General features: G+C 49.8%; 7 protein-coding genes across 7 annotated transcripts; 1 reads left to right on the top strand and 6 right to left on the bottom strand.

Annotated features, from left to right (window-relative positions):
• Positions 1-240: 240 nt before the first annotated feature.
• Positions 241-893, bottom strand: FOBCDRAFT_48569 (uncharacterized protein). Its single transcript, XM_059612216.1, has one exon. The coding sequence runs from the start codon at positions 758-760 to the stop codon at positions 302-304; it is 459 nt and encodes a 152-aa protein (XP_059467761.1). The 5' UTR covers positions 761-893; the 3' UTR covers positions 241-301.
• On the bottom strand, positions 894-5,842 carry FOBCDRAFT_297255 (uncharacterized protein). The gene is made up of 3 exons (XM_031188320.3): positions 5,074-5,842; positions 1,191-5,008; positions 894-1,135 (listed from the first exon to the last, which is right to left on the bottom strand). The coding sequence occupies exons 1-3, from the start codon at positions 5,659-5,661 to the stop codon at positions 1,027-1,029; spliced, it is 4,515 nt and encodes a 1,504-aa protein (XP_031035585.2). The 5' UTR covers positions 5,662-5,842; the 3' UTR covers positions 894-1,026.
• Positions 5,843-9,214: 3,372 nt separating this feature from the next.
• FOBCDRAFT_297251 (uncharacterized protein) lies at positions 9,215-13,929 on the bottom strand (the record flags this gene model as incomplete). The annotated part of the gene is made up of 5 exons (XM_031188323.3): positions 9,215-9,861; positions 9,916-12,990; positions 13,049-13,435; positions 13,483-13,583; positions 13,643-13,929. 5 exons carry the CDS (start codon positions 13,927-13,929, stop codon positions 9,392-9,394), a joined length of 4,320 nt encoding a protein of 1,439 aa, XP_031035588.2. The 3' UTR covers positions 9,215-9,391.
• Positions 13,930-14,227: 298 nt separating this feature from the next.
• On the top strand, positions 14,228-17,414 carry FOBCDRAFT_229625 (THO complex subunit 1 transcription elongation factor-domain-containing protein). The gene is made up of 5 exons (XM_031188324.3): positions 14,228-14,791; positions 14,842-15,609; positions 15,661-15,831; positions 15,889-16,788; positions 16,841-17,414. Exons 1-5 carry the CDS (start codon positions 14,513-14,515, stop codon positions 17,189-17,191), a joined length of 2,469 nt encoding a protein of 822 aa, XP_031035589.2. The 5' UTR covers positions 14,228-14,512; the 3' UTR covers positions 17,192-17,414.
• On the bottom strand, positions 17,350-19,139 carry FOBCDRAFT_48538 (domain found in IF2B/IF5-domain-containing protein). Its single transcript, XM_031188326.3, has 2 exons — positions 17,884-19,139; positions 17,350-17,831 (listed from the first exon to the last, which is right to left on the bottom strand). The coding sequence occupies exons 1-2, from the start codon at positions 18,868-18,870 to the stop codon at positions 17,547-17,549; spliced, it is 1,272 nt and encodes a 423-aa protein (XP_031035591.1). The 5' UTR covers positions 18,871-19,139; the 3' UTR covers positions 17,350-17,546.
• Positions 19,140-20,223: 1,084 nt separating this feature from the next.
• On the bottom strand, positions 20,224-22,745 carry FOBCDRAFT_229621 (cytochrome P450). The gene is made up of 6 exons (XM_059609812.1): positions 21,989-22,745; positions 21,906-21,936; positions 21,705-21,853; positions 21,470-21,597; positions 20,778-21,417; positions 20,224-20,726 (listed from the first exon to the last, which is right to left on the bottom strand). The coding sequence occupies exons 1-6, from the start codon at positions 22,405-22,407 to the stop codon at positions 20,558-20,560; spliced, it is 1,536 nt and encodes a 511-aa protein (XP_059465622.1). The 5' UTR covers positions 22,408-22,745; the 3' UTR covers positions 20,224-20,557.
• On the bottom strand, positions 22,713-23,696 carry FOBCDRAFT_229617 (uncharacterized protein). Its single transcript, XM_059609811.1, has 2 exons — positions 23,301-23,696; positions 22,713-23,236 (listed from the first exon to the last, which is right to left on the bottom strand). The coding sequence occupies exons 1-2, from the start codon at positions 23,329-23,331 to the stop codon at positions 23,019-23,021; spliced, it is 249 nt and encodes an 82-aa protein (XP_059463683.1). The 5' UTR covers positions 23,332-23,696; the 3' UTR covers positions 22,713-23,018.
• Between the last annotated feature and the right edge of the window lie 66 nt (positions 23,697-23,762).

Below are 23,762 nucleotides of genomic sequence, written 5' to 3'. Positions count from 1 at the left end.
CAACATTCACTTATTTACTATTCACGAATAAGAGGCAGCAAGTTTGAACATATATGTAAATTGTCCCTGCCAATGGCCCATGCTTCTTCGAAATTAGATGATATACAGCAAAGCATCATCAAGACCCTTTCATTAAAGCTCGACCAGGCTGAACGCCTCTATACATTACACACCAAGTGACAGAGCCGTTGGCGAGCGGTCATGTCCTCCTTCTTGGTACAACAATGCATATGCTCATGAGGCTAAGTCGAGAGAGCCTGAGTCGTCATCATCAATCATGGTCTTGTTTGAGAACCCTTTCCTAACCTATCGCGACGTGATGTGATTCGTCAGCGTTAAGTGAGTGAGCAACATCTAAAGCCAGCAAAGGGGCAAAAGCATGGCGAGAGGCTGTCCACGTATAACGAAAGGCCAGAGAGTCAGAATGCACCGAGAAAACCATTTCATTCCATATCATTCCGTTCCATTTCGTTCCATTCCCTTTCGCGTTCTGCCTCATTGAGTCCGAAATAAAATTCAACCGCAAATGCCCTGAACACCACCTCCGCCATCCACCCCGAGTCGTACGTATGTATATGACGGTTGCGACGTGATCATCGTGACGCTTTTTACCATCATTACCTCCCCCTTTTCGTGCGTAACCTCTCCTGGAGATAAAACAGCCAGAAGTATGCTGGCCAACGACAGCGATAGGGTCATCCCGAACCCTTGAACCGGAAATCCTCCACAACATTAAAGAACTGAAACACACTCGAAGCATGATCAGAAAAGGGGCTGAGGTAGGTGGTAATGAGCACAATGGTGAAGGAAATCCCTAGTCCGATGTAGGGGTCACCTCTCACGCTGAGAGGAATCGTGTCCGTCTGTCTATGGGCAAGGTATCATGAGTTCTGGAAAAAGAAAATGTGCTCAACTTTTGTGACACGTCTGATAAATAAATAAAAAAAGGCCTGTAAATGCAAGAAAACACAGCACCGCCTAGTCTATTCTGCCGAAATGCAAGACACCGAAGGAAGAAGAATACTTTTACTCGCTCTCTTTCTTATCACTGTCAGGGACAGCCTTCGACATCGCGGGGGAGGCAGAAGTAGACGGGGGCGAAGCCGGGTGGTCGTTCTCCATGTTGGCAAGGAGGCTACATACATGTCAGCAACTCAAATTTGAATGTATAAGGCACCAGTCAAACTTACCTGAATGCATTAGAGTGAGAGGTGTTCTCGCGGGTAGGAGGAGTGCCAGTTCGTGAAGAAGTAGCAGAATCCTCACCACGAGGACCAAGGTAGCCGCCGGGACCCCATGCGTCTTCCGCTGTTGCTACGAGAAGAGAGCATGGAAGCAGGGCCAAGAGAGATGTTGCCGCTTGAGGTTCGGTTGGCAGGCCCTTCAGACGGCGCAGATCGTCCATTCCGACCTGGTTGCTGGTTTGTTGTGCGTAACCAGCCGAGAAGTTGCGAGCGTCGCCTCGTCCGACCGGAGGGCGACCGCCACCTCGCTGATTAGTGCGAGCAGCCTCCTGAGCTTTGGCAGCCTGAGCAGCCTCAGCCTCAGCTCGAACTTCATCGAGAGTCTTGGGCCCCTTGTTGGTCTCCTTCGAGTGCCATCCGGCCTTGCGCAGGTCCATAACGTCCATGAGCATAAACTTGAGTCGGCTGGGAAGCTCGGGAAGATCCATCATGGTCTGGATGCGCTGGAAGTAAGCGTCCATCATGGGCCGACCCTTCTCAGTGCTGTCGAGGTTGCCACCAATAGTCCTGAGCAGCTTGCTAAGCGACTCAACTTCAGCCTCGTCAGGTACTCCCTTATAGTCGACGAGTTTGTGCACACACTCGTGCATGATACGCTCTGTAAGCATGCCGAGCTTGTAAAGTTCACCGATGAACTGGACTAGACCAAGACCACGACGCTTGGCAGCAGCAGCAGCATAGTACTCATCGGACAGGAGAGCAGCCTCAGCAGTCTTCTTACCCGCAGCGTCTTCTTCCTCATCAGGCTTGTCAGGTAAGTTAACGGTCCAACCGCGCTCAAACTCCTCCTGACATCTGTTGAGAAGGTACTTGCGGAACAAGTTACCACCGCTGACGACATTACCATTCTTGTCTTTGATACGCTCATCACGGACGTCGGGGCTCATAGTCTCAAGCATACGTTTGCAGAACTTAGCATACATGGAAGCCCAATGGGCCTCATCAGTAGCCTTCTCAAAGGTGAGCTGAATGACTTGGCGAAGTGTACGACCGTCAGACTCATCCTTGGACTGGGATGCAATGAGCAAGATCTGGTCTGCAATCCTGTCGAACTTCTCGGGTGTCATCTTGTTGAGTGCCGCCTTGACCTTTCTTTGAACCATATCAGGCTCGAGGTGGCCAGAGGGATTAGCAGCGGCTGGATTGGCATTCTTGCCAATACTTGTAGGCTTCCAACCGTTAGCGGTCTGGGCAATGGGCTTAAGCTCCTGGCCAGCAGTCAAAGGCATGGTCTTAGCAGCCTGAGCCTCCCTGACGCCTTCACCACGCTGGCTGCCGCCGCCACGACGACGAGACCCACGGGGAGAGTTAGGAAGTTGAGAGGGGCCACGCGAGGAGCCGCCTGTAGGGAAATTGCTGGGACCACGGCCCATGGAACCAATACCAGGTCGCTGCTGGTTGGAAAGGGCGAAACGGAGTTCGGAGGTACTGTTACTGGGGAGAGGTCGGGAAGCGGTAGGGGCGTTGAAGCTACCCATGGGAAATCCACTGCCGATACCTGAGCTAGGGCCACGAGAGCCTCGACCAGAGCCGCCAGGAGTGTTGGTTCTGGAACGGTCATCGCCAATAAGAGACTTGACTTGCTGGCCGAATTCGAGAGAAGGCTGCTCAGTAAAGACCTTCTGGAACTGCAACAAGAAGTTGGCATCATACTTGAAGGTCTTGCCCTTCTTCTGAACCGCTGCATTAAGGGCAGGGTTGGGCGACTTGATGCCAGCAGGGTAGATATCTTGCTCGATAACCTTCAGGAAACGAGCAGACTTGAGCGATTGCAGGGCGGCGCTTGGTTGAGCGGGCTCAACGGGCTTGGTGTTAAGAGGGGCCAAGTTGAGAGCAGCAGGCTTCGCACCGCGCTTCTCGTGCTTGGGCGCAGCAGAGTCGGCAGGCTTGTCGCCTCCAATCTTCATGCTAGCAAGCTTGTCGGTAACAGACTCGACCTTAGTAGGCTCGGTGTCCTTGCCGCTTCGAGCCTGGGAGAGGAGTTCGGCAACTGAAGGAGCAGATGAGCCGGCCTGTTGGCGTCGCTTCTCCTTCTCCTCCTCGAGACGCTCCATCTCGCGCTCTTGTTCTCGGAGCTTGCGGTCTTCCTCTGCAGCGTTCTTAACACGGTCCTTTTCGGCTTGTTCCTTGGCAATGGCCTTCTGAGCCTCGACCTTCTTGCGATGCTCTTCCTCAGCCTTTTCACGGCGAGCATCCTCCTCCTCCATCTCACGGATCATACGCTCTATCTCTTCCTCCTCAGTTTCGTCCTTCTTAGCAGGCTCAGCAGGCTTCTCAGCCTCCTTCTTGGGCTCCTCAATCTTGGGAGTGGCTTCAGGAGTCTTGACCTCGGGTTCAGGCTTGCTTTCAGGCTCAGCCTTAGTAGAGGGTGCAGGCTCGGCCTTGGTCTCGGTGAGCTTGGCCTCAGATTGCTCAGCAGGCTTGTCATCGGTTTTAGCCGCAGGCTCGACGGGCTTTGGCTTATCCTCCTTGGGCGGCGCCTGCGTGGCTTGCTTGATCTTCTCTTTAAGCTCATCCTGAATCTGCTTGGCAGTCTTGGTGGCAGCATGACTATCAGTGCGGCCGTGAGAGGGGGTAGATGGCTTAGGAGGGGGGGTAGATGAAGCAATCACAGGAGGAGTCTTGGACTGCTGGATGCTGGGAGCGGGAGATGATGGAGTTTTGAAGGACGAAGTGTCAATGACTTCACCGGCAGCGTTCTTGATCTGGATAGCGGCGCTCTTCTTAGGCACCTTGACGAAGCTGTTTGCGGTGGGCTTCAATGATGAGTTCTGAGGCTGGGGGGTAGATGATACGACGACCGGAGCATTTGGCTGGCTGGCGCTCGGTGGCCTCTCGGGCTGAGAGGGTGTACGCGACATGTTGTGACCATGCTGTGTGTAGGGAGTGACATAGTTCTGTCCGTAACTAGGAGAGTTAGCCTGGGGAGGAACAGCCATATACGGCATATTGGCATAATTGTATTGCATCGACAGTGGGCGTCCGAAACCATCCACCTGCGGGGGAGGATAACCGTAGTTCTGTTTTTTTAAAGTTAGCATGTATTCAAAGAAACCACTTCCTGGTGACAAGTCGAGAGCCGGAGTTGATTCATTCAAGGACAGGGGTTGAAAAGGTTTTTTGGGGTAGCTGAATGACGGTACACGCGAGCTGCTGGTATCTGTTTCTCGCCATGGTTGATCTAAACGTTTACTGAAACGCCGGCGTTGGTTGAACTCGTGCCCATGCAGATCGCGTGACGACTCTTGCGGGTGGTTGACCTGGACCGACTTTTCCAGGTCGCCGCGCTTCCCCTTGTTCTTTTTGTTGTTTTTCGAAAAAGGCTTATCAACTTGGGAAAGGGGGTACTGTACTTGTTGATGCTGTTGAGGCATGGGAGGTTGGTAATGGTATTGAGGTGTCATGCCAGGCTGCATGGTGGCAGGCTGCATGTTAGGAGTACCCGGGAGTGAGGGGACGAGAGCCGGGCTTCGGGCAGGCTGAGGAGAGTTCGGGTACTGAAGGTTACGACCCTGAGGCTGGAAAGCTGGAGGCATGCCACGGCCCTGACCAGGGCCGTTACGGAACTGGTTGGTGGGGGGGAAACCCATCTGCGAGCTGTAGTTGCTGCCATGGGGATTGTATCCGCGGCCACGACCACCCTGGGGTTGGAAGTTGCCTCGACCGGCGCCGTCACCTTGCGCCGAGTGGCCGGATTCACGTCGGAAGTGAGCTCCAGGCTGTGCATTGGGGTTCGTTGGAGTAGAGCCCTGCCTCATGTGGCGCTAGAGAGTAAGTCAGTGATGAGTTCGAAGGTAATTATTTGACAGACGAATCTGAAAGAACCTACTTCGCCATCGCTACCGAGACTGCCAAATGTCATTGTATTGCCTCCTGCCTGTTGGAGACCAGAAGGAGGTCGGCCACCACTGGCTGAAGGCTGAGGAATAGGCGAAGGTGAGTGAGCAGGAGAGGGAACTCGAGCATTTCCACCACCGGGAATAGGAATAGGCGCAGCACTGGAGGACTGAGGTGTGCTGTTGGCCATTGCAGGAGAGTCGTAGCCGAACTGGATGCCAGGCTTGCCAGCACTGACGGGACCACCATTGGCGACAAAACTGTTAGGACCGTTGGCAGCCATGGTGACAGAGCTCTTGCGAGAATGATCGGAACCGTTGAGGTTAGCGCTGCTGCGAGTGACAGCAGGGACAGCGGGGGTGACGGCGGGTTTGCCGTTCACAGGAGACGATGAGGCGTCTTTCGCATTCTGCGAAGAAGACGAAGCTCCAACCACCGCGGGAGGGTGGGATCCAGTTGCGACTATAGGGGCCTGGGCTGACTTCTTAGGCGCACCTGCAGCAGAGGCATACGAAGAAGCCGTAGTCGCGGGGGTGTTGTTCGCCTGGATGGGGTTCTGCTGGTTGGCAGGCGACGTCATATGGGGAGTTCGGTGCCGTTCGCGATGTGAGATTGCGGTGGTGTTGGGTTTATTTTTTTTTGTGGGCGTCGAGGGAGAAAGCGGAATAGATGGCGCCGGGTGCCGGGTAGGGACGTGGAATTATTCGAAGCTGCAGCGGGGCAACAAGATTCGACGACGAAGAGAGACGCACAAGTCGTTTCCCTTTTTAAAAATAAACGAAACACCACGATCTCGGGCGGAGAGATCTCGTAGAAAGAAACGACGGTAAGTCCGATGGGCGGCTCGAGAGGTCGAGATAGGCCGAATCGAATCGATCGATCACAGGAGAGCGAACAAGGAGTGCAGTCGTACCAATGAAGGCGATCGTAGAGACAAGACGGGTCAAGCTACGTACGATCCTGCGCGGCAGCGACAGAAGAAGAAACGGAGGGGAGAGGGTCGCTGTGATGGTCTTAACACACACAGGACGTGGTTCCAAAGCAGAAGCAAATGGAAATGGGTCGGGTTAGAATATTTTCCACCGGACCAAGAAGGTTGAGTTGGTGAGGATTCAGAAAAAGCCGGCAAAAAAATTTGGGCAGCAGGATATGATAAGGACTGACGGGAAGGGGCGAGGGAACAGGGCTTTCTCCGGCAAGACTATTTAAGATTTGGGCACTGTGCTCGTAAGCAATAGGCAATACACCTCGGGGCAGTGAGTCACCTATAATCAACATCGACAGAGCCGTTAGGGGTTCTAATAATAAGAGCTTTTCAGGGAGTCTATACAGTGTCAATCACTACCAAGAATGTGTTCAACACTGTCGCTCCCACGGTTTTTTTCTTTTTTTTTTTCTTCTTCTTTCTAGGCACAGCCCAAGCCCAAGCCAAACATCCAGGCTCCAGTTGGTTGGTTAACCCGGCTTGACCTCCAGCTAAGAAAAGACGCCGCATATCTAATTTCTCCATCCATTCGCCCACAAAGAGCACTACGTCAATCCCGTCCCCGCGGGCGAGGGCACGCTAGTTAAGGCGATAAACGGAGCCTAAATCTGGCTGGATAGTTCGAGACATTGGAAATAACCACTGTACTTCGAATGAGGATACAGGTATAGGAGAGGCATGAAAACTTACGCCTCTAGTCCAAGTGATGAAAAGATTTAGGAAAGTTTGGCATCCATTCATCGATCCTATAGGCTGGCTTATTTTATCACCTTAACTTTACGTCAGAAGTTCACAAGGGAGGGTGTTATTGAGAATTTGAGTATGAAGGTGGGAATAAGAATCCACCTCACAGACGCATACAACGAATTCAGAGACGCTCAGGCTGTCGTCGTCGGATGTCTTCAAGTAACTTCACTTTCATGTGGCAGGGAGTACTCAACTTAGATGACTGTATATTCAATCTGCCTAGCATGACATGCATACACCCAATGAAACTAACATACCTGTAATCTAAACACAACACCAGGCTTAGTAGGCAGAGTAGGTTTCAGTCAATTCAACAAAACATGTATGCTATGCCCTCGGTATTGTACTCGTAAAGCGCTTTCCGGGCGTATTGATATTGATTCCACGATATCTTTACCCCAAGCGACGCAACACAAACTAGCAAGGACAGAGATACGCAGGCACTCAGTCCGATGGGCCGGCTTGTCTGTGCTCATCTCCAAGGCGATCCGCAGGTGATGAATTCAGTACGATTGCTACGGCGTTTTGGATGTGCACACTGAAGGCCATTGTGCAAGGGAACAGGGCGTAAGCAGTGGATGTCAAGATTGTTAGGGCAAACGGCAATTCCGAAATGGTCGTCAAAACATGCGATTTCTACGCCTCATGCCCAACCCTCCCCATTGATAACTCGACAACAATGAATCGCCCATAAAGAAGTGGAGTGATGAGTGACACTGGTGTGAGAGCGCATGGGCCAGGCGTGGGCATCTGCTGTAGAGATAAATAGACAAGGGCATGTCGGGAGTGGTAAAGGAGGATATTGGCTATTTCAGGGCATCTGGCTGTTAACTTATCAGGGGCAATAACACCAAAGGGGGTCAGTTCTGTGTTCTTCCTATTTGGACCAAGGTTGTAGGGTAACAATGTTCAAACTGGTAATGGATATCTAGCAGTCATTCCGACTTGAACTATGACCTGATTCGTTCTCATGAAATGGCTGACTGGACTGACTCACGGACCTGTCGACTTGCGGCCCAGCCAACAAACTACCAACTGAGCCAAACTTGGCTCAACCTCACCAAAGCAAGAATCCTGCACGCACCCTCACCACTATCGTACTAAGTCCGCAAGCTCCGGTCTAGGCATCATTCTGGCAGGCTGCAGTAGGACTGGATCTGATGAATCGTTTCTCCTCTTTGTCCTCTTCATACTCATCATACTCAGAAGGGAAACCCGAGCCAGCCGATGTATACTCTCTCTCTGTCTCTATCTCCTTGTGTGTTATTGCAAACATGGTTTGGTTTGTCTTTGATACTCCAAATTCACTTATCGAGATTTCTCATACTCTCAAGTGATTCTTACAAGCAGCTCCTGATTGTCCAAAGTCAAACGCACAGATACTAACATGTCTGTCTATATCAAACATGTTATTTAGTCAAACTCTAACAAATGACAGGAGCTTGATACCGTCGCTCTCAAAACATCTGCCTGTTCTTACTACCGAGACTGATGTGAGAGTTTGCAAGAAAAGAGTCACAGTATATGACCAATAAAAACAATTAATATTTAATTATTCATCGGCTATTCCCTCTTTCGTAAGTAAATGCAACATGCTCGTTGGAATTGTCGTCACGCAGTCTAAGATTCTTTCTACCCGTGGGATAGGTTAGTTGATACTGTCACTTGCAATCAGTAACTTCACATAAGCATCACTTTGACAAGCATCACTTTGATCTAGATGAGGCGTCCCATGTAGACTAGTATTGCTGGCCGTCCTGATCTTGTTGTGGACGGGTCTCACCTCATCACCTAATCCGTGTTGAACATGTACCTGAATAGCCCTTTCCAAGCCAAAAATATTCCTAATTTTTGCTCTGCTTCACATTGATACGTTGCTTGTTTGTTCTATCTTGGCATTCCACGACTTGCATTCTGTCTAAGCGACCTATCTTCTGTTCAACTTCGAACCACGTCAAACACAAAACCCTCTCTCAAAACTTTAGTCACCTGATTATGACGAGATGCAATCAAACCAATGACACAGTCACAATTGGAAGAATTTGACGTCTTGATACATGATGTAATGATGTGCATCGCACGTGTGATCGTCGAAATCAGTCAAGAAAAAAGTATGTGCAGCCAAACTTTAACAAACTGTATTACTCGTTGCAGAACTACAAATATCAAGTCGATCTAGCCAAGCAGATACTAGAGAGTCGGCAAGGACGTATATTTATGAAATAAATGATCAGAAACCTCCAAGAAGTTCGATAGCCAGAAACATCAGAACTAAACCCTTAACCTTTTCGCACCTTTTCTTCTTTGGCTTATTGCTGGAGACTGTCGATCACCCGCTCTTTGCCCAACCCAATGGCGCTAGAGTTCGGCTATTCTCAACGGTTGCAGCAAATAGTGATTTCTAAGGAGCACACGCCAATTGAGTCAAAACAGGAGCCAGCGAGGTTCAGTCGGAGGCTCAAAGATTTACGGATAGATTCAGGGCCTCGGTTCTCATGCTATATGGGTCCTTGTAACAACAATTCCTCTTGTCTTGCGCCGTCCGAATAATACACAAGTGACTTTTCGATCAGTATCTCTACTCTCCTTCTCGAACTTCCAAGATGTCTGCCTCGACCCCCTCTTCTTCGTCATCTTCTTCGTCTTCATTATTGCCATACCCCCCTTCCTCGTCTTCAGGCTCTTCCATGATTGTCTCAGGCAGTCCTCCCTGTTCTGCCTCGAGCTGCTTGATCTTTGTGTTGGTCATCTCAAAGACATATTGGCCCAGGTGCTCTACACCTTCCATTGGTACCTCGCCCTCCACAGCTCCTAGCTCCTGAGTGACCTCTCTCTGCGTAGGCCAGAGCTCTCCCGTTACCAGCATTAGCTTATCTGGTCTTTGAAGTAATAGGTCAAAGGCGGGTCGAAGCTCAGGGCATGCTTCGAAAACCTCACGGCGGCCGAGAATGTACAAGCCAAATCTTGCTCGAGATAGAGCTACTGTCATGCGTCGCACGTCACGTAAATAGCCCACACGTGACGTTCGGGTAAGAGAAAGAATGATATCTGGAGGGGATGTTAGTTTGGAAATTGCTATAAAACGTACAACAGTGCACTTACAATCGTTCTGTTCGCCCTGGTACTTGTCGACAGTAGCTACCGCCTTGGGCATACCAAAGACGGGGTTTCGGGCGCATCTATGTGAGAGCACATCCTTGACCAGGGCTCGTTGACCAGCGTAAGTTGTAAGAATGGTGATCTTCTCAGCAGGGTAACCCAGGAGGCGCATGTACTGGAAGATGGCCACTGCGTACTCGGCCTCACCAAGATTCTGGATAAAGTGTGGCGTGGGTTCAGCCTCTCCCCGACCCTTGTAGTCAGGCACGTTGATAAACTGATAGTCAAACTTGAATCCGGCATTGGCCTTGACAAATTCAGCACTTGTCTGCACCTCGGGAAGGTTGTCAAGCTTGGGGTAGCGCCACTGGTAAAGACTCGCGATCGAACCACGAGCACGGCCCTGCTGGTCGAGGGTGACCGTAGGAACGCCCAGTCTGACCAATCTTGAAAACAGTGACTGCTCAAGGTTGGCGTAGTGACGGAATGCCAGACTTTGAATGACCGGTGAATTCTGGAAATGGTCTCCGCACAAAACAACCCTTTGTAGAGGCAATTTACCATTTCGAGGCTTCTGCATCGCGAGGGGCAAAAAGGTCTCGATCTCGGTCACTTGAGCAGCCTCCTCCATGACTACATTGTCGTAATGGAAACCAAGTGATGCAATCTCTCCTCTTCTGATAGCTGCATGTGTTGTCGTCATGGCGACAATGCGCGCCTCGCTGGTGAGCAGGTAGTTTGCCTTGTCACGATCTCGTCGGAGGATCTCAAACGGAAGTGCATCAGCCAGCTCCGAGAAAATCTTGGAAATATGACGGTAGCAGCCTTCTACGACTTCGAGCACTTGCTCTTTATTACTCTCTGGGTGGAAGATAGGTTGCGGGGCATCTGAAAAGTATGAATGGAAGGGGAAGGCTGCCACAATCTCAGCAGCTGTTGATTGCTCGGCGTAAGCGATCTGCTTGAACCTGTTCCATGCTGGAGCGACGTAGACATTATTGAAGTAACCTGCTGTCTCAGCTGAGTTCTCATGAGCTCCAGGGGCGCCAAGGCTGGTTGCTAGTTTCCTCACTTCCAGAAGATAACGGTCTCGGTTTTCGAGGAACGACTCGACTCGACCATGCTTGCTGAAGTTTCCTTCCGTATCCAGATCCTCTTCGCCGTGTCCGAGACGCAACAAATGTCGCTCGTCGATATCGAGGGCGACGATCTTGGCAAACAGCTGGTTGAGGGCTTGGTTGCTATGAGCAAGAAGAAGCGTCTTCTGCTCGGGATAATTGTGATAAATGTTGTTGATAACCTGTGTAGCAACATCCGTCTTGCCTGTACCGGGAGGTCCAACAATGACAGTGAGTCCAGGTTGGGTGCCTGAAGTAATGGCTTCAATCTGAGCGGGAGTGAACCGTACCGAGTTGAGCTTAGGGTTATCAACGGGATAAGGGCCGTTGTTGGGGGGCTTATAACTCGATACCTTCAGAGTCTCAATCTCAGCGATAAGTGCAGGATCGGCATCTCGACGTCGTTTTTTGGAAGGCTTGCTGCCTTGAGGCTCCTCTTGCTTCTCGACAGACTCTAGGACGTAGGGCGGTCCAAAGCTACCAGAGACGTCATCACCTGGGTCAATGATCTTACCAGGGAGACTTTCTGCTAGATGCTGCCAGTCAAGAAAAGTATCCCTAAAGTCGACCTTGCGTTCGCGGTTTGGCAAGTTCTTGTAATGCGCTCCAGCAGGATCCCCATAGCCAAGAAAGACCTCATGAAGCCATTCCGGTAGAGGAACATCTGACAGCACCAGGCTTCGAATGGATTCCAACACAGGCTTGAAGTTATTTTCCCTTCTGCCTCTTCTCAGCAGAAGGTTAACTTTGCCATAAACATCAGGCTTGCCAGCCGCCGCCCGCTCAGCATCTCTGCTGTAAGCATGTGTGTCCAGCTTGAGTTGGATGCGGCGCTTGGTGTCAAGTTTTCCTGCGCCCTCTCGAACATGGCGGCCTTTATCGTCGGTGATTTGATGGATTTCGGCGGTTCGTACAGTTATCACACCCAGTCGTTCAGACTCTGACAAATTATCTCCTCCATTGCTGATGGACTTTGCTAGTGGTGGCTCGACTGCAATGAGGAAAACAACATCGTCCTGTCGGAGAGAATCCCACTCTCTTCGGACTCCTTCACCTAGACGTCTAACGTCAAAGGAAACTTCAGCGCGTACCGTGGATGGCTTGTCATCTCCAACAAGAGGAGGGACAACCTCAAGGATGGCTGGCTTTGAGATCGGCATCGCCATCTTTGAGAAACCGGCAAAGTTTGTTTCATCTGATCCCTTTGCCTCTGGGCGTAAACGCCTCAAAGCAGTCTCGATATCCTTTCGAACTCCATAAAAGGACTCGCACCGATACAAGATAAGTGACCGCCACAGAAAGTCGCCTATTGAGAGATATTGAAGGTTCAGTTTAGGAAGAGCCATCGGATGTGAGCCATCATATGTTTCTGCCTGCTGGAAACTGTTGTCAAATATTGTCTCCTCGGTTGGTGTCAGACTCATATCTCGTGCCGCCTCTTGGAACGTCTTTCTGCGCTCAAAATTAGACAAGAGCACTTCAAGCAACAACTTGCGATCCATTGGTAGATCCAAGCTCTCGGGGTAGGCTATTCGGAAACCAAGCAGAGATACCAGGCTCAGAAGTTCTTCATCTGTCAACGGTTCCAGTAATGCCTGCAGTTCATGCCTTTGGTTAATGGCACCATAGTTCGACAGAGCCAGTACTGTAAGCTTCTCTCTGAAATGTTTTAGAGCAATGCGTTGCAACTTCGCGAGTGACGCGCAATGTTTGTCGTACGCCTCTGTTATGCTATACTGGGCACCTGTCTGGTCATTGATATCAAAGAACGTAAAGTGGGAAAGCAAAGCCTGGAGGTCGCGAAGAAGAGTGTTTTCCTCATCGTTAAACATCGGTGATAATCGCATAGCAGGAACAACATGAAGATCCTGAATCAAGGTATTGACATATCGTCTGGTTGGAAGCTGGCCCTGAAGATCGGCAAGAAACTCAGTGAAACGCTCACAGTAGAGAATTTGGTCTAAAAACAGGTTGTCAGCGGGATGTCGCAGGAGATCAGGGCCAAGATATTTACTTACCCGCCTTTCTGTTCTCCGTATACAGCAGACTCAAAAAGTCGAGGAGAAGTGTATAAAGCCAAGATCGCTCGAACCGTAGTCGTGCCTTATTGGGCTCATCAGCGGCATCATATCGCTTGTGCGCGGCCTTCCAGGCTTTTCGTAGATGAGGGAGTTGATCTAGACTAGCTTCGCGCGATGAGTCGGTGGACAAGTTGTGCCATATACCGATCGACACAAGAGGGGCACATTCTTTGCGGACGAGGGTGCAGTCGAGACTCTGGAAAGCATATATAAGGAAGCAGAGAAGTTGAGTCCGGAGCGTAACGGATAGTGTTCGATCGAGCATCATCGACAAGAGTCGGCGGAAAAGTGAAGAGAAATCGGCGGGTCGGTCCTCGAATAGTGCTAACAATAATTAGTTGTCGGTCTGACAGCAAGCAATGGGGACTCACTCCATGTCGCGAGATGTTCTCGATGTTTCACGTTTGCGATGAGCGCAATCAACAGAACGTGAAAGTTGGAAGCCTCCTCTGTGTATCCTGGCCATAGATAACTAGGGGGGGGTGCAGTCAGTATTTAATGTCCAGTTACTCGTGTTTCTGACAGCCATACCTCTCTAAAGTCTGCAGGCTCTCAAGAAGCAAAAGAGACTTGTACTGGAAGCCCTCGCGTTCAAGTACATCCCAGATACTTTGTTTGAGAACATCGTTCTTCACCTTGGGCTTCGCTGGCTTCTTGCCAGCTTTCAACCAATGCTTTCGCGCCAGTTGGACGAACTGATGCTCCTCCTCCTCAACCTCTGCCGGGGTTGGCCGTCCATCGTTGACTTTTGGCTTTGGTTCGTTCTGCTTTTGCGCCTTGGCAGCGCCGCTGCCCTTGAGTCGCTTCACTGTTGGCATTGTCGCAATATCGTGTCGTCATGAGCCTATTGAGTAGTTTGCGAAAGGTCGCTCATGAGATGAAGCGGCAGAGCCAAGCAGTCGCGTGACCGATGATGTATTCGAAGGACGAAGCTGAACTTTTGGAGCTTGCACCTTGTATGTCTAAAAGTGACCTGCGCCTCTCAAACAAACCGTCTCCAGAATTTCAGCCTCGCAGACCCACGCGACGCGCTGACTGGGTCCAGCCACATGCAAAGTAGCTCGATTGAATAGATACTTCAAGGCTAACGTAATTTTGGCAATTTTGTAGGTTTCAGTTTGATTGTGATACTTTAGTGTTGCTCCACGACGTCTCAGCCTTCTCGCTTCAAACATCTAATCCAAGCGCAACTGCGTGCCCATTCATCATCTTGATCAAAGAGAATAGAGCCTCCCATATTTGCTCATACCGACAAATCATTCTCAGCGTCTACGACTTATCTAAGAACTACCTTGCGATTCGATCTTTGCACCGTGGCGCATAAATACAACCATTAGTATCCTTCGCTTCATGATAGCCTCAACGAACTTTCATCCACAACGACTACTCTAGTCGCGCATCATGGCAGCGCAAGAGATAGACAATCCAGCTGCACCGGCGATCACAGCTTTCACGACTCTGCTAGAAGAATTCCTTTCCCAAGCAGAGACCGCCAAGCCAACATCAGCGATTGAGCCAGCGTTGCGCAAGTCCGATTTCGACGACCTCTCAGGCCGAGTATCCAGAACCGCGGATGATGTTTCCAGCCCTGCTGCTGAAGGTGCTGCGTCAACGATCGACAAAGGACGACAGTTTGCTATAATAGAAACTGCCGCTCGTAACATATTCAGTCAACTCATTGTAAACCCCGACTCTCCCATGCGATCCGCGCCTTGCGCTGACCAAAATAGGCGACAACCACCATCGATTCTCCCGACTATGTCAAGGTGTGGAACCTCCTCGATATCCTGTCGATTCTTTCCGACGATGGACAATGTGATCCCGCGCTGTTGTTCTGGCTAGCAGAGGAACTACTGGACAGTCAAACTATTGCTGGCTGTCGTAAGATCTTTGATTTCCTTGAGTCGAGGAGAGAACGAATCACAGCAAACCATTTCAAACAAAAGCAATTGATTATTCTTCGAACATGCAATGAATTGCTACGCCGACTATCTCGTGCAGAAGATACTGCTTTCTGCGGTCGCGTTTTCATCTTCATGTTCCAAAGCTTTCCTCTGGGCGACAAGAGTTCTGTGAACCTACGAGGCGAATACCATGTCGAGAATGTCACGACCTACGAGGCGACGCGGGCAGAGGATGAATCTAAGATGGTTGTGGACGAGCCAGAAGAGCAACTAAAGGAGCAAGCAGAGTCAAAGTCCACACCCAAGTCAGCCGATGCCAAAAAGGCAGACAAAGAGAAGCCCCTATCGACAGACGAGCTTTATCCACTATTCTGGTCCCTTCAGGAATACTTCAGTCAACCCAAAAAGCTTTTTGAGACCACCAATCTGACGTCTTTTAAAGAGGGTCTAGCAGCCACAATGAAAGTCTTTCAAACAGTGCACAACGATTCAAGACGAAGCCTCAAACGAAAACGAGAGAGTGGAGAAGAAGATGAGAGTTCTAACACATTCAATCCCAAATATCTCACTAGTAAAGATTTATTCGACTTGGAGGTAGTGTCTCATAACTCAGTCTGACTCGAGTTTAAGCTAACAACAATACAGATCAGTGATTTGTCTTTCCGACGACATATTCTTGTGCAAGCTCTCATCATCATGGATTTCCTCATCTCACTATCCATCCAAGCACGAGAGCGACTTACAGAAGCTCTCCCCGTCAATGCCAGCGTAAATAAGGCCGTCATGTACAGTGACCAAGTCCTGAGTGACGAAGACGTAAGTATTTCAGGAACTAGACCACAGCAGAGAGCGCTTCAGCTAACCCTTTGTCAGGCTGAATGGGCTAGTGACATGAAAAAGACTATTGCGGACTACCTCCGCCAGGGTGCTGATGGTCCATATTTTTATCGAATGGTAGAAACCGTGCTGGCTAGAGACAAGAACTGGGTTCGCTGGAAGATTGAAGGCTGTCACCCCATCAAACGAGACCCAGTCTCGCCGGCATCCTTTCTTGAGGCAAAGGCCAATGTTCAGAAAATGGCTACCAGCAAGCGGCTAAGGTCAGTCCCTATGGGCTCTGTCTCCCTAAACTTTCTCAAGGAGGAGGATGAAGAGACAGCGATGAGTCGACTCAAAGCCAAGGAGCGCTATGAGCTACCAGAGCTCGACACGTTCAAACGTAAAATTGCCGACGACGATTTTGAGATCGATATGCCAACAAACGACCAAACCAAAGCTGCTGCTATCGCTGGCAAGGCCAGCAAGAGCTGGAGAGCACTACGAATCGCAGCGCGCTCAAAGCTTGCCGCGCTCGACAAGATCGAAGATCCTAAGAAGATTGATATCGTGTTCGAGGAGCTTACAGAAGTGGATGATATCGAGGACACTGCTGAGCCCACAGCAAATGAAGAAGATATGCCCTCCAACCGAGAACCTATCATCATCTCTGGCATTACAGGCGTAGGCAAGTCAACCATCATCAGAAAACTTATGGAAGAGCGAAAGGGAGTGTTCGCTCCTGTTGTCCGCCATACCACACGAGAGCCTGTTGAGGGTGAAGTCAACGGCAAGAGTTTCCACTTTGTCAAGCAACAAGAGTTCAACCAGCTACGAGATGGGGACCGCTTGATAGAATCAGGTACTCGGGACGGCGTCGATTACGGAACCGGTTTCAAGGCCATCGAGGCTATCTCAGAGAGTGGCAAAGTGCCAATAATCGAACTAGATATCGAGGTAAGTCAAACAACCATCAAAATACGTATTTTACTGACATATTACATGTCAGGCTGCCCAATATGCCAAAGATATGGACTTCCAGGCACGCTACGTGCTCATTACGACGTCTACCCCTGAACTTCTCAAGCAGCGCCTCGAGGCTTCGGGCAAAGAAGAATCTGCCATTCAAGATATCTTAAAGAAATTTTCTACAGAACTTGAGTCGAGAAAGGTCGACGAGCTGTTTGACACATCAATTGTCGACGACGATGACGTTGAAGCAGTCAAGGCTATTGGGAATTACATATATGGGGAAAGTGAGGGCAAGCAGGGCTTGAGTGAGGACACAGCTATGAAGGACGAGGAGGAAGATACCACCAAGGTCGCCGAGACAAAGGAGGCCACGATGACAGATTCATAATACTGAGATGGAGCATGTCGAAATAACTGTGTGAATTATCTGTACTTGTAGACCAGTCTCAGGTGAACTGGCAATGGGCAAAGCGATGTTCCCATATTTTGTGTGAACTAGTCATCAACCACAAGCATTTCACTGTCTCTTGCGCTGTCAAAGAGGCAGAGCACATCAGAAACATCAGGTTTCGGGTAAAAGACCAACAATAGAATTAAACTATCTGAGCATCAAAGAGCACAGGCTGCACTGAGCTGTCGACAAAGTGAATGCAACAATGCACCACAGAAGCCTGCCCGCAAAACACACAAGGCACGAAGCAAATCAAGTACCACACGGGAAGAAAGACTACATAAACAGGATTTTACTCCTCGTCAGAAGACTCCTCCGAATCAGCCTCGGCAAGCCAGGTCAAGAAAGGCTCAGCAGCCTTGCGAACCTTCTTGGAGGTGGAGATGTCAGTGTACTTCTTGCTAGCCTTGGATCCCCACTTGGTCACGACCTCCTCGCTGATCAGGTCATAGTGGTAGTAGAGCTGGAGAATCTTGACGATAGACTGGAACATCTCGGGGTGGTCGGCGGCCAGAGTACCGACGAGACGTTCGGTTCCGCCGAGAAGAGCCTTCTCGTGGCGCTCAGAGGTAACAAACTGTTGCACATTAGTACATGGATGCTTCGTTAAAAAAACGAATTAAACATACCTGCTTGAGCATGCTAGCACGCTTGGGAATTTGGGCAACAATGTTCTTATCGAAGATGGTTTGGACAAGAACAAGAACACTACGATGCTTGCCTTCGATACCAAGCTCCTTGGCCTTGACATAGATGTCGATGGATTCGACCTTGTCAACGCTGCCCTTTTCCTCGGCCTGGGACTGGATCCAGTCGCCAAGCTCATCGTAGATGGTGGGGCCACCCTCGCCTTCTTCATCATCATCATCGCCAATATTGAGCTTCTGCTTGAACTCGCCGGGGAGAGAGGCCTGACGGGCCTTGACGGCTTCCTCGCTCATGTCAACAGCCCATTCATGCTCCTTGACTTCGTTCTCCTGAGCGGCTTCGGCGGCCTCTGCCGCAACCTTTTGGAACTCGTCGTCACTGCCAACGTCCTCGTCGCCGTTATCGTTTGAGCCGTTCTCAGATGCCTCATCACTGCCAGCACCATTCTGACCATTGGTGCCGTTGGCAGCATTGCCGTTCTGTCGAGCCTTCTTGGCAGCCCTGCGCTCGGCCTTGTCCTTCTTGCCCTTCTTGGGCTGGTTCTTGAGGATAAAGCCACTGAGCTTCAGGCGGATGTCGACATCGGTACGCTGACCGCAGGCTTTGCAGTCAAGCAGGATACGATCATCCTTGATGACAACATCGGTCTCGGGGTTCTTGCATTTCTTGCAGAGGACGAACTTGTTGATGAACCCATCGAGGTGATCCTGAAGCTTGGGGGCATCGTGAGCACCGTTGATGATCCAACGGTCGTCTTTGGGATCAATGTTGGTCTGAGCACCAAGCTCAAAACCAAAGTACTTAATGACATAAGAACCAGGGCGGGCAAGAGAGGCAGCAACGCTGCTCAGGTTGACGACAACGGTCTTGATACCGTTTCCTTTACCTTCAATCTTGGTCTGCAGACGCTCCATCTTGTAACGATAGAAAGCATCGCTGACATCGCGACGAACGTTGACGAGAGCCATGGTGGCGGTATTGAGTAATTACTGTCTGAAAGATAGAGTTGACAGGGCAAGGCGGGTGAGCGAGGCTAGTGGTTGATAGAGTCGTAAGATGACGAGGATGTCATGTATAGACTTGGTAGCAGAAGATGACTTGAGGGTGGGCGGAGCAAGGAAGGTTTCAGTGCTCTTGATGATTTTTGATTGACATGTGGCAGACCGGATGTATGATCGGATGCTGGTGGTGATGCATAGACGACAATGGTGTCTCTAGATTTCAACCGTCGGAACTGATGTCGGGGCTACAAGGCTTTCGCGGTATGCGAAATAACTGCAGCTTGAAGAGGTGTCTGAAGACGGAGAGCTGGTCGTGCTGATACATAAACAGCAGTGTGGTTCGGCGGATATATGTGTTCGGGAGGTCCGATTTCGTAGGGAGCAAGCGAAGACCGGCGAAGAGGGTGCTCCAAGGCCAACACTACACTATTAACGATGCGAAGTTCGTGAGCCAGGTATGAGTGGCGGGGAAGTCAGGTAGGCGATGCGCGCTGCGACCGGAAGAGTCAACAGGCAAGTATGAGAGTGAGATGCGCTTGGCGCGATGGGTTCAGGGGCGCTCGGTTGAGTTGAGTTGAGATTTGCTGTCTCGATGAGATGCAGAGTGTGATGTTAAGGAGAAGAAGAGAAAAAATGCAAAAGAGGAGCAACCAGGTGAGTTAAGAAGGAAGGAGGGAGGGGCGACGTTAGGGCCGACCGGGATTTTTGTTTTTTTGGAAGCCCGGAAGGGGCGCTAAAGAATGGGGCAGGCGGCAAAAAAACCTGACACAACCTCAGATTCAGACAGCCCAGGTCAACCAACATCAGAAGAACCAATAGGTACCTTTGATGTTGTGGTCAAAACTGTCAGAGAATGGCCCATATTAGTAGTAGAGATACCGTGTGAGACTATTTTTGATAATAGGTTGCCAACAAAGAAGTTACAAAGACTGATTTTTCCGAAGTTTGAAACACTAATACTACTACTACTACTACTACTTCCTTAGGTAGCAAGAAAACTTTAACTAAAATCTGAGTGAGGTTCCATGTTTGATTCCAGCAGTGACGAGGCAGATGATCAATCACTGTACTTTCAACGCCTCACCGGGTTCGTAGCGCTCATCCCAGGTAGTGATCCACTGTTACACAGCTCGCTTCGCCAGGTGGGGGAGCCTCTGTCCCAGGGCATGCTTCAACTGCCAAGCCCTTCCAATACCGAGTTTTCCTCACACTGTACACGTGCAAGCCAGGCAAACGCAACGCACTCGCATCGAGTTGATGGATTGGATGGTTGGATGGTTGCCTTTTTCATGTTGTGATTTCGGGGATGCAGTCGGAGAATGACAAATACGACATCGGTGTATTCGGATTTAAAAGCCACAAACTCCAACCAACGAATGCAATCACGATCTGTTGTTGTTTGAGTTGGTTTTTGATTGTGAGTTTCTCTTACATACGTGGTAGAAATACTCTCTTCCCTCAGCTGAAGTTGTTTGAGCTTTTGACATCCCCTATCGCCGAGTTGCCGAGCCCATCCTTTAATCTATGACAACTGCACTGTATTGATAAAACATGCCCTTAGTGTGTATACTACTCGCGATTCTGATGCCCTGATCAAGCTCCCGTCTCCTCGTCAATGCTCATCAACTCGTTGTCGCGGTCTCTGAATCATAGTTCAGCCCTTCACAGGCACGAATTTAAGGAGGCATCGCTTTCCGAGAGGTCGTGAGGATATCAATTGATCGTCCATCGCCATAGATTCGCTCTTCATTGATTCATCCGGCTCAGTTTCGTATCGTGAATACACGTCTCGCAGCAGGGTCTTCATCTCCGCCATGGCAAGGCTATAGCACGTATTAACATCTTCCCTCTTTACACTCAGCAGAGCTACTCACTGTTTCCCGATGCATCCTCTTCCTCCACTGGAGAAGGCCCATTGGTGTCTTCGTCGGTCAGCGTCTCCTTCGGCTTCCAACCACCTTTCAGGGTAGAACTTGTCCGGCTCGGGGAAGACATGATCGTTGATTCGGTGAACTGAAAGGGCCTGACAACTGACAACTGACTTCTCGGGTAAGGAGAACCCATCAATGACACGGCCACCGTGGGGGACGTATCGAGGCAATGACATTGGAATAGCGGGGAAACATCTCAGTCCCTCGTTTAGGACAGCATCTAGCATGGGCAACTCGTCAAAGTGGGCGTCAGGCTTGCTTCGAAACTCTTCTCGCAGAAGTCGTTGATACTTTGTCGACCGGGGTTGTGAAAGTTCCCACATTAAGAAGCACAGAACGTCGCCGGTTGTATCGATGCCAGCAGCCATATGATCGAGACACTCGGCAGCCATGTCGATAGTATCAAGGACGCTATCCTTCTCCTTGAGCCGGTTTAATACGGTGAAATCTGCCGCACCATTTTCTTTGGCGTTTTCAATCACAAAGTTGTCGGCCAGGGGAATCAATCGAGGTTTGGCAAAGCTAGTCAGAATGCTGGATCCAAGACGGTGAAGAATCGGGCTATAGTACTGAACCAGACGGTCTAAGTTCTCTTGTGAGCTCCAACGCGCGATTCTTGGCATACGAGAGCTTACTTTGAAGACTGTCATCGGCAGCAACTTGATGCATCATTTCTTCATCGTCCTTGTTTTGCAGGCAGTTGCTTCCATATGGGTGAAACAACTGGTGCGTAACACAATCACAAGCATATGCGTGCAACGCTGTTTTGGTCAGCTGTGTCTTTCTCCTCAATCGGTTCTGCTCCTCGTAATCGGAACTAACCTCTCTATATCGGTTGGTTAGCATACTCCTCAAAAGAAGAACTCTCAACTTACAAATACGTCTGCCGTCTTGTCAGGTGAGTCAACACAACGCTCAACAAACCTCTTGGAGCGTTCTTGTATCCCGGCCAGGGGGGCTTGCTTCATTACGTTGCTGTTGGCATATCTATCGCCAATCATCCTCCGTCGTTTCGCATGCTAGTCAAAAGGTCAGTTTGACTAAACATCACGGCTCCTAATCTGAACTTACGTCGCCTTTAACCAATGTTGAGAACATTGTTCTGCAAGGCACAGTCAGAACCAGCATCCCACTCCTATAATGTGAGTTCTTACCGCTTGCCGTAGACTTGAAAGAGGTCATAAAACTCGGTCTTGTCATATCCGCTACCACCGGAACCATAAATTTCTTTGAGAGCATCAATCGAAGTGAAGGAGACCTCATTGGGTGCGACCCTGACCACTGGGCCATATCTCTTATGAAGCTCGTGAATGTACATGGTACGGTTGGCATTGAGTTCGTGCCATTTCAGTACAAGTGAGGTGAAGTTGGATACGAAGGGACCGGGAACCTTTGCGGTAGCCGAAGTCAAGCGGATAATGATATGAGTAATGACAAGGAGAGCGGCGGCTCCAAGCATGAAGCTTGGTGATAGTATCAACATTATAGCAACGTTGATATGTTTGAACTTGACTAATTGATGGCTGATTCTCTCACTTGATGAAGAGAAAGAGGGAGAGTTGGATCCAACCATTGACCGGCTAGATTGAGGTTCTTATCACGAGGCGTCTGAGATAGAAGCGCTCCGATATGACTCCAACTCGTCGGGTCCAAGCCCGAATTGCCTACTTCGTGTGGGGGGGATTGCTGCGTAACCGAGAGATAAGTTAGTTCATAACCAGTCACGCCCTTTGATCGTCTCTCTATTACATATCCGTATCTAGTTGTCGCTTCTTTGTCCCCTGTTGAGTAAGGTCTTCTCCACATTCTGGGGATTCCCGCGTCCACCTGGTTTTAGGATCAATGATAACATCCACATCGAATTGGCATCTGTGAATCTTGACATAAAAAATGTTTGAATTTCTATTCCCGTTCATCTATGGTATATCGATTTACATAGTACAACTTCCCCATAATTCGTCCAACACCTCACGCACGTCTACTATCCATACAAACAACCAATCTTGAAACTTCCCCATACTCCAAACCCCAACCCCGGCATTTATGCATATGACTCGACGCCCTATTTCATGTCATGAAGTTCAAACTACCGACTTCCGGACCTCTCACCCCTGCAAATCCCCGCATTCATGTTATCCAAACAGCTGATTGATAGCGTGGCAGAGATATGATGTCCATATAACTTCATAGCTCCGGCTTCTTATCACTGCCAGGATTTTGACGATTACCTCCCCCAAGCATGCCAGAAATCCAACTCAGGCCCGGAATCTGCATGGGAGCCGCAGGAGGATATTCCTTGCCGCCGATCTTGGTTTTGGGAGCACAAGTACACCATTCAGTCTGTGGCACTCCATCGAAGACTTGTTGAACGTGGTTACCGCACCCACGCCACGATTTCTTCGCTAGATAGGCTTCAATTAATATCTCACAAACTCAATTGGCGTGGAGGAAATGACAGAAACTCACAGCATGTTGGGCAAGTCGCACCAAAGCACATGACGGCAGGTTGTTCTAGTTCAGATGTGATAGTGGATGGCCAACTGTCAGATCACCTGTGAGCAGGTGGAGTTAGGTATTGTTGGTGTGAATGTTCGAAGCGAATGAGTTCTTTTAGGGCGCTGAAGTTTCTTCTGAAGGTTTAGATTTATATACCAATGTCCTCGGACTCATTACGTAGGTTGGAAGCCGAATTATGAAAGATGAAGGTCATGGTCGCTGAATTAATTAATCGCCGGCTTGGGGAATGACGGTTCACCTTATTAAGCCTACCCTAGACATGGGCGTTGATGATCTTTGGGCCGGGCTTGCTCAACCTACAAAATACGACGATGTACTGTTAGGCGACGGTATTTGCTTCAATTTCATGGCCCACAAGTGGTTCTCATATTATAGATTGTCCATTTGGAAGGTGCCTTGTATACATGTCTC

The sequence above is a fragment of the Fusarium oxysporum genome, chromosome VIII (assembly GCF_013085055.1).
Source record: "Fusarium oxysporum Fo47 chromosome VIII, complete sequence".
In the NCBI taxonomy this organism is placed as follows: domain Eukaryota; kingdom Fungi; phylum Ascomycota; class Sordariomycetes; order Hypocreales; family Nectriaceae; genus Fusarium; species Fusarium oxysporum.
Note: the sequence above shows the minus strand (reverse complement) of the source record. Positions and strands in the feature narration are given on the sequence as shown.